The following is a 14,483-nucleotide window of genomic DNA, read 5'->3' on the forward strand; positions in this document are numbered from 1 at the left end:
CTTCTGCGCCACGGCCGCCGAGATAGAAGCCATTAATGTAAGTCACCTGTTACAAGACGCGCGGAATTAAGCGCGGTAAATTATACGTTACGTCACGTGCGCGCAACGCCCGTATTCCTCGCCCCGCCGCGATCGCGGGGAGAAGTTATCGAGTACACGCGTACGATCGTAATGAACTTCCTCTCTCTCTCTCTCGGCGTCGCGTCCCCCGCGGTTCGTTATCACAACACCTCTCGTCGGCAAATTCCTCCGTTATCTATCAGGATCACTCTCTCGCTCACGAAGCTAAGCGGTGATGTGTGAAGAAAACTGTTGTACGAATAAGAAGAAATATTGTGAAACACTGTCTGTGAAGGGAACTTGATGTTTGTTAACGATATCCGGTTTTATAATTACACATGTGCGTTCCCTTTCGTATATTATAATCTTTTTATTCTAACGTTTGTGGACTTTAAGGGATCTGTTTTTATCTCACGCACGATATTTCTCACTTATTCGTCGCTTGAAATTTGACGTTTATAATTCTCTGCGAGAATGAGATGAGGGCTCTAGGTTTGTAATTATAGTATTTGTTAAAGGAAATGCATTTTGATCTACTTGTTGTAGAACGCATAATTATGTAGTTTACTGCACGTCAGCATGGAAGATTGACGTTATCCTTGATGTCTTCACAAAGTTACGCGCGTCGTATACTTTAAAAACGTTTGCCTCTACTAACGGACGTAGGCTGCATTTCGAATCCAGAATCGTCTCTTTTTTCTGCTGACATTGGGGCTGAAAATAAAAAGTCTTTGATTAGTGAAGGAACAGAGATTGTGACAGAGAAAAGTGAAAGAAACGTGCGACACTGCGCGGAAAAGAAAAAAAAAAGTAGTCGGCCAAAGGTGTTCAACATTCACTGTATCAACTGTCAATGAGATCGCCTCATCAAGTAAAAAAATTTGGAATTTCATGGAATCCTACATATATCTAGGTTCAGAAATTTTTCAATGCTAATAACAAAAAGTCAAATTTAGAAGTATACTCCATCTCTTTTATGTATCCCTAAATACAGTTTTTTTTTAAATATTAAGAAAAATATTGACTATTTCAATAGAAAATTAATTAGTCCAGTTATTTATTTCATTTATTACGTTCGTACATGTGCAAAACGGCGGCGGTGACGATATCGCGGATTCCTTTACAAAATAATCTTGGGAAGAACTGGACACTGTACAAAGAGGCAAAACGCGATCGCGAGCGGAGCGAGCGAGAGATGCCGAGCGGCTTCGCGGGGATTCTTCCATGCCCTTCGGAAATGTCATATAGCTGTCGGGTGCCGCGGAGGCAATATTTCACGCCGGTAGGACCCCCCCGGTTCCCCCTTCGCGACTCGTCGTCCTCCTTCCTCGCGGGCCTCACCTCCCGGCGTCACCTCCCTCGCACGTCCCCCGCCACCGGTACTTTTGAAAGAGTTTTTACGGAGTCCCTCGATCTTTAATCACAGCTCGACCTTCCATTGTCAGTGACGTCACCTCCGACTCCGGGAAGGGTGCTCAGGGGATGCTTTGTGTCGGGCTGCGTTGATCCCTCTCCCGCGTCATTTGTCTCCGGACGCCTTATTTGTACGCGCATATAGAGAGCGAGAGAAAGAGGCGAGAAGGAAGAAAAAGAGAAGAAGAGAAAATCTCCGTGATTCTACGGACGCGACTTTCGCACGGGAGAGGAAGAGACAGAGGGTCGATATGCCCTGGAGAAGGAGATTCTCCGCTATACCCCCGCAAGCGCATATCGATATGTATATATCCCCGGCAAGAAACGGCGTCGCGTCTTGCCGACGACGCGAGGGCTTTTGCTGAACGAGCGATTCTTCGCGCGGTCTTACGTACCCTTCCTCCCCTTATTCCTTCGATAACCTGGGTCCCGCGCTGGGTCGGATTACAACGAGGTATATATGCGCATCCTCGGGATTATCCTACCGAGTATGGACGCGCCGATCTGCGATCGCTTCCGTTTCGGCTGTAATATCGAGGCAATATCGCTCGTTCTTACGAACGAAACTACTTGGGAAGTGTACTTATAGTATTGGTGGTGGTACAGTAGATTTTAGATTAGATGCAAGCGCGCCTCTTTAAGCAAGCTTTTCTCTAGTTATATCAGATTTTAGAGACAATAGATATAATGTGAGTAATAATATCAGATAATCAAAAGTAATACTTTTGAAGTGTTGCATTAATTCTTAAAAAGACATTAAAATGTTGGAGAATTTATATGGGATATGTAAATTACGAAAATTCGAAGATTGAGTTCAGGATTGTGGATCTCCTATGTCATTCTATTTCCACGGGCGATAGATCGAATTCTATTTTAAAATTTCATGTTGAGTGTAGAAAATTTTATTCAATTTAATTTCAATTTTAATTTATTTATTTGTGTGTCAGTTTCTTTGGACTGAAAGAAAATGAAATTGTGACATAATGTATGATGTATCTCGAATAATTTCACATGTACAAGACAGATGAAATGCTTTTCTTTTAAATCATTATCAATTTAATAGATATATCAATTCAAATTGTAAGTTTTTGGTTTGTGAAAAATTATGAAGCGATTCGTGAAAATTACGTAACACGCATCGTAATTATAGTACTAGAATCATAAGGCGGTTGACGACATCGAGTATCTCCCGACGAAATTGAGACTAATAAAGCAAAGAGTGATGCTGGATCTAGCTGGTACGCACTGGAAAACAGTTGGAACTCGAGCGGCTGACATTAGCTTCGAGGAAGCGACAACAAGGATCGCGTGACAGAAAATGACTGAAGAATATACTTGAAAAAAAAAAGAACGCGTTACGCAAAGAAAAGCTTGTCGAACTGACGCGATTTTATCTATCTCAATTTTACAAAATGTTTATTGTAAGTTTCTGACACTTGGCTATCAAGGTGGCATCGACTCCTAGAGTGTGGCCTAATCTCGTACGCCCACTTGATAATCTTGCAAATTTTTCGCGATTATTGTAGATCAGATATGTCTAGAGAATAGCATCGTCACACTTACAGCACAATGCACCATAATCCACCATCTAAAGATATCTAAGACATAAAACTCCCACACTCATTGTCGTGGAAACTCATAAAGGAAGATGTTATAAAATTATGGCAAAATATATACTTTTTCAGATATAAAAAAAATCAAATTTCTTCAATATCATCTGAGTTTTTTTTTAAAGAAATCTAGATATTTTGCTTTGGGAACGAGATCTTCCTTTGAGATCACCCTACCGCCAATCAGCTTACCAATGCTAAAACATCGCGAGGCCATCAATAATTTATTCAATATCGCTACGCAACTCGTGCAATATTGATAACTAGCTAGTCGAATGTCAGTCAATCGAATCCAGCGTGCGGGGGGGTCCCGAGGAGGTGTGCCCCAGCGCGGCAGCGTGGAAGACGGCAATGGGACTCAGGGACCCCGCTACTGAAGATTGGTCAATTTATGTTGGTGCTCGGTCAACGAGGCGCCACAGCATTTAGCGGTTAACGCGTGCGACGAGAGAGAGAAGAAGAAAATGTGACGAGAGACGACGCGAGGAGGAAACCAGAGACGCCACTCAACGGTATTATTCGAACTGATGCGGTGAATTGGCGCTGACGACATCGTACAGAGCCAATCCGACAGTTTGTTTATTGGCCGCGCGTTGGCGGATTCCTCGCGGTCTCTTTAATTGAGACCTCGTCGATCGAGGCTGATACGGGTACGCGGCGGATCGCGCTCGGATTTCGTCGATCAGCACCATTGCGACATAGAGAAATAGAGGGGAGAACTTCTTTCTGATTGTTTTAACATTTAGCTTTTAAATAGAAAGATGTTGAGGACTAGAAATTATTAAACAATTGTCACGTATAATTTTCAGATTTTCCAATCCACAAATTGATATTTCCAGCCGCGTCCCGCGACAATTATTAACAAAGTAGAAATATAGTAGAAAAATTTACAATAATGTAGCTGTTTAATAAATGCTATTTAAAAGGTATAATAAAAAAAATCTAACTAGAGATATATTATCTGGATAATGAAGGCTCATTTAATTCTTTCTGATACGCTTCACAATTCTTTTGTTACTTTTTCAATTTCAATTTGCGCAACAATTAATTTTTGTTTCGCAGGACAATAAAAAACTTAATTATCTGAAGTAACGATGTGTGGAGTAAACATTGAGTCGCGCATAAGACCATCAAAGTTAATTGGAGCTGATGCATGACAATGCAATTCAGACCTACATTATGATAATTGTCCGGCGGTAATGCAGTCGGATTATCATTCCGTTTCTTTACCCAAACGTTTGCAAAAAAAAAAGATGTTGCATGATGATTGTTTTGCAAGTCTTTATATGGAGCAGCCCTCTCGTATTATAAAGAAGATTATAATTATGCGGCACACCGGTCGTCCGAAGCTGCATTTAACGATCCCCCATGCCTCGATAAAGTGTTCATGCGCTAGGAATTAAACGTCGATCGTCGATGCGAGTGTCCTCGACGCAACGTGGATGCAACATAAACGGAAAGTAACCTGTCGCTCGACAACGGGTAATAATAACGAGTATAATAATAGCAAAATTAATTTTCACGCATATTTATACAATCCGTAGGATTGATCTGCGACGCGGTGTGTTGCTCCTTGAGAAGCAGAGGCTGCAAGTGATCTGTTAAGATCTCGTAAGACAACGTGTTCCCTCGAGCGTTGGCAATGATATGCAAACAATTGTGTTGCAAGTCTTATCGGCAAAGTGACGAATGAGTTTATTGTTAGATATAGCACATATTAATATGAGAGAAGCATATTTATTGAGCAAATCGTTCTTTGTCGATCAAACTATTCAAATATTATCTTTAAATAATTAATAATAAATACGAGTTATACCAATTTATTAAATAAATTTAACAATAATTTCCATTTTTAATTGTAGATACAGGAAGAACGAAGGAAAATGTGATTCGATAAACATTACTACAATCTTTTTGAGTTAAACAACCACGTTTTAATTCAGCTTGTTAATAATATCAATCAATAGGTTAGTAACAGCTTATTTATAATTCATTAACAATTAATTTTTTCTCGATAAATAGTAATCGCGCGGTTTGTAATTATATACTAGATTAAAATGAATGTAGCGTTGTTTCCTTATTGAACATCCGTTACTATTATACCATTCTATTATACCATGATATATAACGCAGAAATAAGTAAGTGTCCGATCGTTCGCTGTGGTTACCTGCTCCAATAAATAATTGGCAAACTTTGCGGTTTCGGCCGCGGACAATTTCGTTCGTGCCCGCGCGCGGTTTCTACGTCGTCACCGCATAAAGAACGGTCTCGTTCGGAAACGCAAACGTGAATCGCGTTATTTTCCTGCGTACTTATAATGGCCCATTATGCGCACGTGGACTCCATCACAAAGGAATCTGACGTCTGCGATGCGTTTATGCACGCGCCGCGTGCGAGGATCGCGCGTAATGAGGAACGACGAGAGAGGCCCGTCCCGTTCGAGAGTTTTGCAAAAAGAGCCACCGACCCTCGGCACGCATGCTCATTTTTCGGCCATCTCCGTCGATTTATGCGCGCGGACAGCAACCCCGATTTCTCACACGCACATTCGCGTTTCCCAATAGAGCGATTCGTCCTGGTCCACTGTTGCACGTAGTCCCCCTTTTTTAGAAATGTGATAATGAAGTTTGCCTTAACACGCACGTGACGAAGTGACGTACGGAAATGATGAGCACTAGCACTTCAATGTGCTAATGACTGATAAAAGTAATTTATGACTTTATTTACAACTGCAAAAGAATATTGAAGTACCACGTGCGAAAAATAAAATTGTGTATTATACAATGAGAAGATTCTTCATGAGAAGTGAAAAAGGTAAAGAATTTAACAAGAGAAAAGATGCCAAGATGCTGATTAGTTAACATTAAAGCTTATGATATATTTCCCAGTAATAAAAACATATTGCTTAATTAGGTATTATATGGTTAAAAAATTGTCTGCAAGAGATAATTATTTCCATGTGAATAAAAGAAGTATCTATATCTATATGCAAACACGTTTTTAGCTAGTTTATTATATTTAAATAAAGTTTTATTTAAATAAAAGCGATCATAAAATTACCATTTAAGATAAAGATAATACTGCTATTCTCGCGGCACACTCGATATACTTAGGCAAACCACACGCATCGTTTCTTTTTTTCCACTATGCGAACAAAAGACTGCATTTTCCGGAAAACAATGGCGCGGTTTCACGGGTAAGCCGAAGTGAGCAGATGGCCCATGTGATTAGTTTGACATTTGCACCGGGCGGTGTCTCCGGTTGGCACGTGCATTCCAACATGAATCTCACTCTCGTCCGCCGGAGGGTTGCAGTCTCCGTTGCAACTTGACAAGGGCTTTAACCCTTGGAATGACGAGTCACCTACTATAGCACCGTCCGGGCCTGACAACAGTGATCCAAATCGCTCCTTCTTATTTGCGCAATAAATTAGCTGAGAGTAATTGTAATCTATTATGCGATGGATTCATCAATTTACTTTGGATTACATTTTTTTGTACTAGATTAATTAATATAGTCACTTGCGCCAACTAATTCCGAGAGAATTATTGACTCTGCAGAACTTTTTAAAATTAAGCGGTCAATCTTGGCATATGATTTCGACGCAGCAGATTGAAACGCCATCTCCGGATTGCCATTGTGACAATATTTTTACAAGCTCGATCATCCACTCGACGTTGCTCGACGTATAATTTCTTCTTTTACTCTTCCTCTCGCCTTCTAATCGCGATCGTCGAGAAAAGAGTTCGCCGGCTCGCTAATCATGCCTTGGCTAATGGACAACAACGATAATTACCGCGATAATAAAGCGTAGGTGCTTCCTTTGCGCACGTAAATTAAACGGCAACAGTTATCGCCTTCCGCGCGTATCGAGAGATACGCTTCGTCTAACGAGGAAAACGTTCGGAGCGGAAAAACTGAGATTTTCTACCGTCGGCTGCCGTTCTATCTGAACATGAGCAACAGATTAGGGTCAAGGCGCGAAGAACCGAACTCCTTACAACATATATTTATATTTTATAGAATATTTCGATATTAGCCGTCCATATGAAATAATTGTATTCTATGTTATACATTTTTTTTTTCATGCATAATTGAACCTTTTCCAGTTGTACCACGATACTTCGCGTAATGAAGACTAATATATATCTGCTTCGCTATCTGACACTTTGAAATTTAGTAATAATAATGCGAAGAAATAATAAAAGAAATTTTATAACATAATAATTTCTGTGAAGATATAATATGCTATTCAAGATATAATCTAACATTGATAGTATCATATTGAAGATATAATAGTTATATAATTTTATAATTAGCAGGAATTTGTCGCATGCTTATTGCAGAAGTTGTATCAAAGTTGGATTGAATTAGAAATTGTCCTTCGTTACGTTCGAAGATAATATAATTTTTGTGCGGTGTATCTAAACGTTCTCTCTTTGGTCCTCTGTTACAGACGCCTGCGGTCTCTCGGACGTGGCGCACATCGAGTCCCTTCAAGAAAAATCGCAGTGCGCCTTGGAGGAGTACTGCCGGACCCAGTACCCGAATCAGCCGACAAGGTTCGGCAAACTGCTGCTGCGATTGCCGTCGTTGCGCACGGTCTCGTCGCAGGTAATCGAGCAGCTCTTCTTCGTGCGGCTGGTGGGCAAGACGCCGATCGAGACGCTCATCAGGGACATGCTGTTGAGCGGCAACAGCTTCAACTGGCCCTACATATCCACGATGTGACACTCTGTCTGGCGGCAGCTAGCTTCCGCATAATATTACACGTCGAACAGCGGTATCGCGGCGCCCGACGATGACCCGCAGGCCCGACTCGCGTACGAGTAAAGAGAAAAATCGAGGGCGGACGATGGGTGGGCGACGCCGCGAATCCCAAATATACGGGGGAGAGGGGGGACGAGAGGGACGAGGACGGCGGACACAGTGGGCGCGACTCCGGCCTCGTTGTCGCGAGGCCTCGAGGTCGAAGGTCGACTCGTCGTTCTTGTCAACGTCGTCATTAACCCGGTTACGTATCCGCGTTGCTCTTAGCAGCGTGACGCGACAATATTCCTCGTTATTGATACTTGTTATACTCGCGTTTCGCTAGATCGGCACGGTATTTCGCGACGAATCAGAATATCAGTCAGAATTTAAAAGACTTGTGACCCTGAGTAGGCTCGACGTCAAAAAGAGAAAGAGGACGCATCGACGGAAGCAAAGAATGAAGGAAGAAGGTTTTAGCGTATAGATAGCGAGAGAGAGCTGGGGAGAATTAAGCGAGATCATTAACGCAGTTCGACCGAGAGTGATAGGATAATGCGCGCGAAGAGCGGTGAGAAAGGTGGGCGTGCAATGAGGAGCGATCGTCTTGTTCGCCGAGGGAGAGGAATTTTCGGTGACGTGCTGAGAAAGGCAAAAAAGAGAGAGAGAGAGAGAGAGAGAGAGAGAGAGAGAGAGAGAGAGAGAGGGGTAAAGAGAAAAAAAGAAAACAAGAAGAAAAATACGTAATAAAGATGTTCATTCAGAAAATCGCGGAGGCGCCGAATGGCCCGAGCGCTCAAGAACGTTCATAGGCGTTAAAACTTGGTACTCACTAAAGTGGTCGAGTGAAAGAGGGGGAGAGATTTGTACATGCAAGAAAGCTTGTTCAGTTGTTTCGTGTGCGAGTGAAAGAGCGAGAGAAAGCGAATGAATAAGAATGAAAGAGAGAGAGAGAGAAAGAGAGATTGAAAGAGATATGGGGGCTCAAGGGAGAAGGGATAGATAGATAAGCGTTTTGTTATGTAGCAAAGAATGAAATAAAGAGAGGGTGGAAGGAAGAGAGAGGGCGGGAAGACGAGCGTGGCGTGAAGAAGTCATAAATTAGCATTTATAATCAACGATGAGGGGGGGGAGAGAGAGCCGGTGGATCTCCCATCGCTATCTCGAATCAATCTTCGCGTTGAGTACTCGCTATTAGTCGAGTCATGCCATGGGCCTTAGTCATTCGTCTTGACGCCTCTCCTACGAGGCTGCGTTCTCCAAGTTCATAGCCCGTGAAACATTCTTTCGGAAATATCCCCTTTCGGTCGGACGACGCTCGCGCCTGCACGCACATCGCAGATCTAAATCCCCACACGACGTCGCCTTTCGTCGAAATCGTCCGCGATCTTCGAGGATTACCGGCGGTAAGTCATGATTTTGCCTCGGTTATCTTCGCGTAGTCATCACGATCGAGTATCCTAATTCTTCGATTACGACGTTAAGACCTTCTTGGAATCTCAGCAACTTTAGCCTGTGTCTCGTAATAAAATATTTTCGTAAATTATTTGTGTAAATTTTCTTTTTTTTTCGGATTAATATATAAAGATACACTTATTGAATTGAAAATTCTCATGTTTTTCGCGAAAAGTACCTTTTCTAAAATTATTAAATCTCTGCATAATCTTAACTAATACTTTACACAATGAATCGAAGCATGATAATGTATCTGAGCTCTGTATTTAATATTAAGAAAAATCATTATTAATACATTGGAAAAAATCTATTTTTTTTTTTAAGTGAAATGCCCTAATCACTATATATGAAAATAATTTTGAACGAATTTTAATAATTTTGTATTGCGCATTTTCTTTTCCACTTTTCGTCCGTTTGCGATTTTTTAGCTATGCGTATTACAATTCAATAAATACAATTCGATCACTTTTGTTATTTGTTAAGTTGTTCACTATACTTTTCCGAAGTCGCTCGGATGTCTCGTTAAATCCGCTTTATATTTTGTTTTATTTTTAAAAAGCGAATGATCTGTAAAGGCTGCGGTACACGACATTATCGAAAGGTTCGTCTATTTAAAGATAAATATATTGTACAAAAATTTTTATGTATAGTACTTTAGATAGAAGCTAAGAGAGTCGGGCATCGTCAAGCACATCTGGTAATTTAGCGAACAAGAGTCGACTTTACTAAATATAAAAAGAAATTGTTTGTTGTAAGTAGGATGTAAAGTGCGAAGCGCGTTGCATTTTACGGCGTGAACGAAGGAAACTTATGAGATCGCGCGAGATAAATTGGGCTCCTTCGCGCTCGCGCGAATGGTATTTGTAACAGCGGCGTTTTTTGCGAATATAGGCGTTTAACGCGATCGCGTTTACTTGTACTAGAATTACGGCGGCGATTTTTCGATGTCTCATCTAACCCGACGACGATCGTTCTCGAAAAGGAGCTTCGAGAGAGAGAGAGAGAGAGAAAGAAATGCAGCGAACGACGACGAAACTCCACACGTGACGTTCAACTTGGATGACAATACCGCGCGATATCATATATACAGCCAATATTATGTATCTTGTAAATACGATATTTTTACCTTGGGTTACTTAAGAGCGTACGTGACGAGACCACTCGAGAGTGCGATATAACGTCTTCTTTGTATGCCAGTGCCATTGCACGTCACATCATCGCGTCATGATTAATTCCGCGGCAATCACGCGATCGGTCGACCGATCAATCGATAGACTACTCGGAACACAGCTGACTCGAGATGATAATTCCGAGACGAGCAGACGAGATGTCCCGAGGAAACACGCTGCGGTAGGGTAAGTCATTATCCTTGTTGTACCGGCAAAAGAACCTCGCGAACTCGGAAATTCGAATTTTAATCGGGTTTTATCGAAGACTTGCATACGTGTAAATGGATGTAAATAGATAGATTTAGAAATTTGCAGTTGGTGCCAAAAAACAGTAAAGGGTAACAATTATTTATCATATGCAAAGCGATATATCTTCAAAACTATTCGAGATATCAAAAAATGAGAAAATTCATTTGTTTGATTCAGCCAAAAATTACAATTACAAATTTATATAAAGTATTATAAGATTATTTAAAATAAAAATATTTTTATTTTATAATATTATAACACAATAGATATTCTTCTATATAAAAGATGCAAAGGAATAAGTTTTTAAAAATAAATACTTTTTCAGAATGTTATTTGTGTGGTTAAATAGAGATGCTCTTATCATGAAACATATTTGATACATGTCGAATAGTTTCGGAGATATATAGGGAAAAAGCGAAAGCCGCTTTTACACATGAGATGTGATTTTACTCCTCAAGTTGTTTTTTGATACCTATTAAAAATTTATAAATCTATTTACCTACTCCATATATGCAAAGTTTCATTAAAATTAGAACTTCCTAATTTGCTAGATTCCCTTGTTAGATGCTTAAATAGAGCGAATTTACGAACTTCCGATTGTGGACGAAATGCGCTAAACTTTCGTTGTTATTTCTCGCAATAACACATTTCGCGTTATTAAATATCGTTTTTGATTGTCAGTGTGGCTAGAAATCTCGACGGATGATTCTATGATTTGTCTAATTGTATAAAAAAGCGACAATTTACGACTCGTTACATCCTGGTATGTATAAGACTATTAAATGCAAATGTATATTTGAAGTGTATAATGGAAAAAATGTAATGATGTTTATGAAAAGAGCGACTGGGATAATATCTTGATAATGTAAATTAGAAATAAAAAATATATTGATATTTGATTATTTTTTTATTAATTATTTATTTTATTAAATTAAATTATATATTTTATTAATTATTTTTATAATTAATATAATTTCTAACGGAGTTTTCTTTTTTATGTTTTGTTGCTCCTTTGCTAAACCCATTATAATTCGCGAATTTTGAATGTTTTTAAGCAAGATTAATGTAATATGGTTGGGAAATATTTCAATTTAGGATGTAACGGGTTAAAATTGAGATAACAACGCTACGAAGTATATCGAGATATATTTTTGATTGAAATATGAGGAATATTCGATGTTGCTTGTCGCTGGGTCTCCGACAGATAAAGATAGAATAACTGTGAGTTGAACAGGCATAAAATGCGAACAGCGCTGCGAGATGTGTATGTGTACGTGTTAATTTCAATGTGTATGCACGTGTGTACGTGTATGTGTGTGTGTGTGTTTATGCGTATAGAAAAATTAAGGGAGAAAAAGAAAGCGAACACACGAGAATGTATGTACGTATGTGTATGTGTGAAACGAGAGAGAACGAGATCGCAAAATAATGTGATAATATGTATGTCAAAAATGAAACCCGATTTTTCGAAACGGTGCTTTTTCTATCTTATAAATATATTGTACAATATATTGTATACACACAACAACAGCACAACGGACTCGGCGCGTTGTATAAAGTTGTTTAATGATATTAAGAGGAGATATTTGAATACTACGTTATAGTAAATGTGGCAATGTCGAGCTAGTTACTTAGTGGAGCACTTTTTTTTAAGGGGTATATGGGATATTTCTAATATGTTTAAGCAGCGGTCGTTCCTTAAAGGAAATTCTGCGATTGGGTTTCCTCGAGCGGGATCCAATTGACGATATACCGTAGCTGAATTGCTCGCGAATATATGAGTTCCGCATTATCGAAAATAGTGCGCGATTTTTCAAGATTTTCGCAAAATAGGTATATAATTTGTCGCGGGTATATTGCCCCCATTTTTCGTTAAGTTTCACCGTCAAACTTATATAGCTATACGTAATTAAATACAGTTCTACCCCTTTTTTCTTAATCTAGGAACAACCCGGATTTGTTCCTGGAATAGATTTTGATTAAATTACATTTATAAATTGTATGCCATTCCAAAAATAAGGGGCTTATACGCGAGATAAGGAAGCGTCGACTCGGATCTGGAAAAGGACGATCACTACCATACATCGAGTACTTAAACGCTTACAAGTGATACCATAATTTCTGTACACTCTACGTTCGCCTTTCTTACCTTCGCTCATTTAGCAGCATCAGAAAGTGATAGTGATTGTCGGAACATGGAAGGAATCGATGACGATCAGATAAATCAGCTATTGGACGGAATAGTGTTACAAACAATTTCTCATTTCAGAAAACGCAAGATGAGTTTACGGAAGTAGAATCTAATAATATATCTATTTTGTTAAAGGTTCTTATGTTTCTATATATAAAGATAAAATACAAAACTTTATGCTGCTCGCTTTAAAGCAATTATTGAAATTGTAAAGAAAATTGACGAATTTTATTTAATCTAGGATTTATAATTTATTTTACATTGTAATATAATATTTTATATTTGTGCACGGAGAAGAGTCTAATACGTGTTGATCGCAATATTTATTAAAGAAACTAGTACACGCGACGGACTTTGATTTTCACTATTCCATCCAACTGAAACATAAAGGTGTAACGGAGTCCCTGTCGATACATTCTCACGGTGTTCCCATCTCTCACGTGGATCCCTCTCGAGGTGCTCGCACGATGATACGGTTGCTCACGAAACTCAAAAATGTATTATAAACGAATGCGTGTGTGTAGGTACGTCAGGGCGCGAGAGAGTGACGTTCTTATACATATAGTTATGTATAAAGTCGTGAAAACTTTTTGTATAAAAGACGTGTAAATAATTAATATATATAAATATAAATAAAGAATATAAATATGAATGCATATAAATATATAAATATGAAAATATATGAACATATATATAAATGAATTGCAAAGAAAAAATATAAATATATATAAATAAATATATATAAAATGGATATATATATATATTGTATCGTAGCGTTGCGTAGAACACGCTACGACGAATAATAAAAAGCATTATTGATGATGATGTAACCTGTTTCGAGACGCATAACGGCGGTATGTACGGAGTTGTAGATGTAACGCGACTGGTCTTTTTTGCAGATGTTATAATAAGAAAATATCACGTTACAAAGTATAACCGGTGTACTGATTATTCTAACCCTTGCGCAGCATTTACGGGATCGTAAACCTCGAGCCTGCGATTTTTTCTTCACGCATGCTATTACTAAAGCCGGATCGCGCACACATCCATTAGTGCATAAAGCGTAGTTAATTAAAAATTATCATACTATTACATTTCTCAGTAAATTTAACTCTTTAGTTTATTTTAAGACTCGCGATTATCTTTTTACATACGATTTGTTTTGATTATTTTATTTTCACAACTCTTTCGTTTTACAATTAATTTTTTATTTATAATTTTTTTTTTATAATTTATTTCAAGATTCTTTTTCTGTAACTTTGTGATAATTCATTAAAAATTATGATTAATATTTATTTCGAAATATTTGCGAGGAATAAATCCTGTGGAGGATGCCATACTGATTAGATGCAAGCGTAAGTATTACATGATTAGAATGTACAAATATAACAATGCATCATGGATAAATAATAATGGGATATTTGAATCAACTAATATAAAAAAATGTGACATTTCTTTTTTCATTGAAAAAAATAAAATAGAATTTGTTTAAAAGTTTAAAATATCGTTGCTTTGCAGTAAAATATGAATTTATTGGACCATGTTAGTACCAAGAAGATTATTTGAGTTTAAAATTAGCTAAAGAG

General features: G+C 38.7%; 1 protein-coding gene across 2 annotated transcripts in view; it reads left to right on the forward strand.

The window, feature by feature from the left end:
- The window catches only part of Svp (steroid receptor seven-up, isoforms B/C), a 121,034-nt gene extending 107,201 nt beyond the window's left edge, over positions 1–13,833 (forward strand). For both annotated transcript variants that reach the window (XM_071709239.1, XM_071709240.1), the window contains exon 4: positions 7,541–13,833. In XM_071709239.1, the coding sequence (XP_071565340.1) occupies positions 7,541–7,815 (275 nt within the window). In that variant the 3' untranslated portion in view covers positions 7,816–13,833. The remainder of the gene's footprint in view (positions 1–7,540) is intronic.
- The last annotated feature ends 650 nt before the right edge of the window (positions 13,834–14,483 follow it).

This window comes from Temnothorax nylanderi, unplaced genomic scaffold, assembly GCF_030848795.1.
Source record: "Temnothorax nylanderi isolate EJ_2023f unplaced genomic scaffold, tnyl_v1.0 TNYL_tig0075_pilon, whole genome shotgun sequence".
Taxonomy (NCBI): domain Eukaryota; kingdom Metazoa; phylum Arthropoda; class Insecta; order Hymenoptera; family Formicidae; genus Temnothorax; species Temnothorax nylanderi.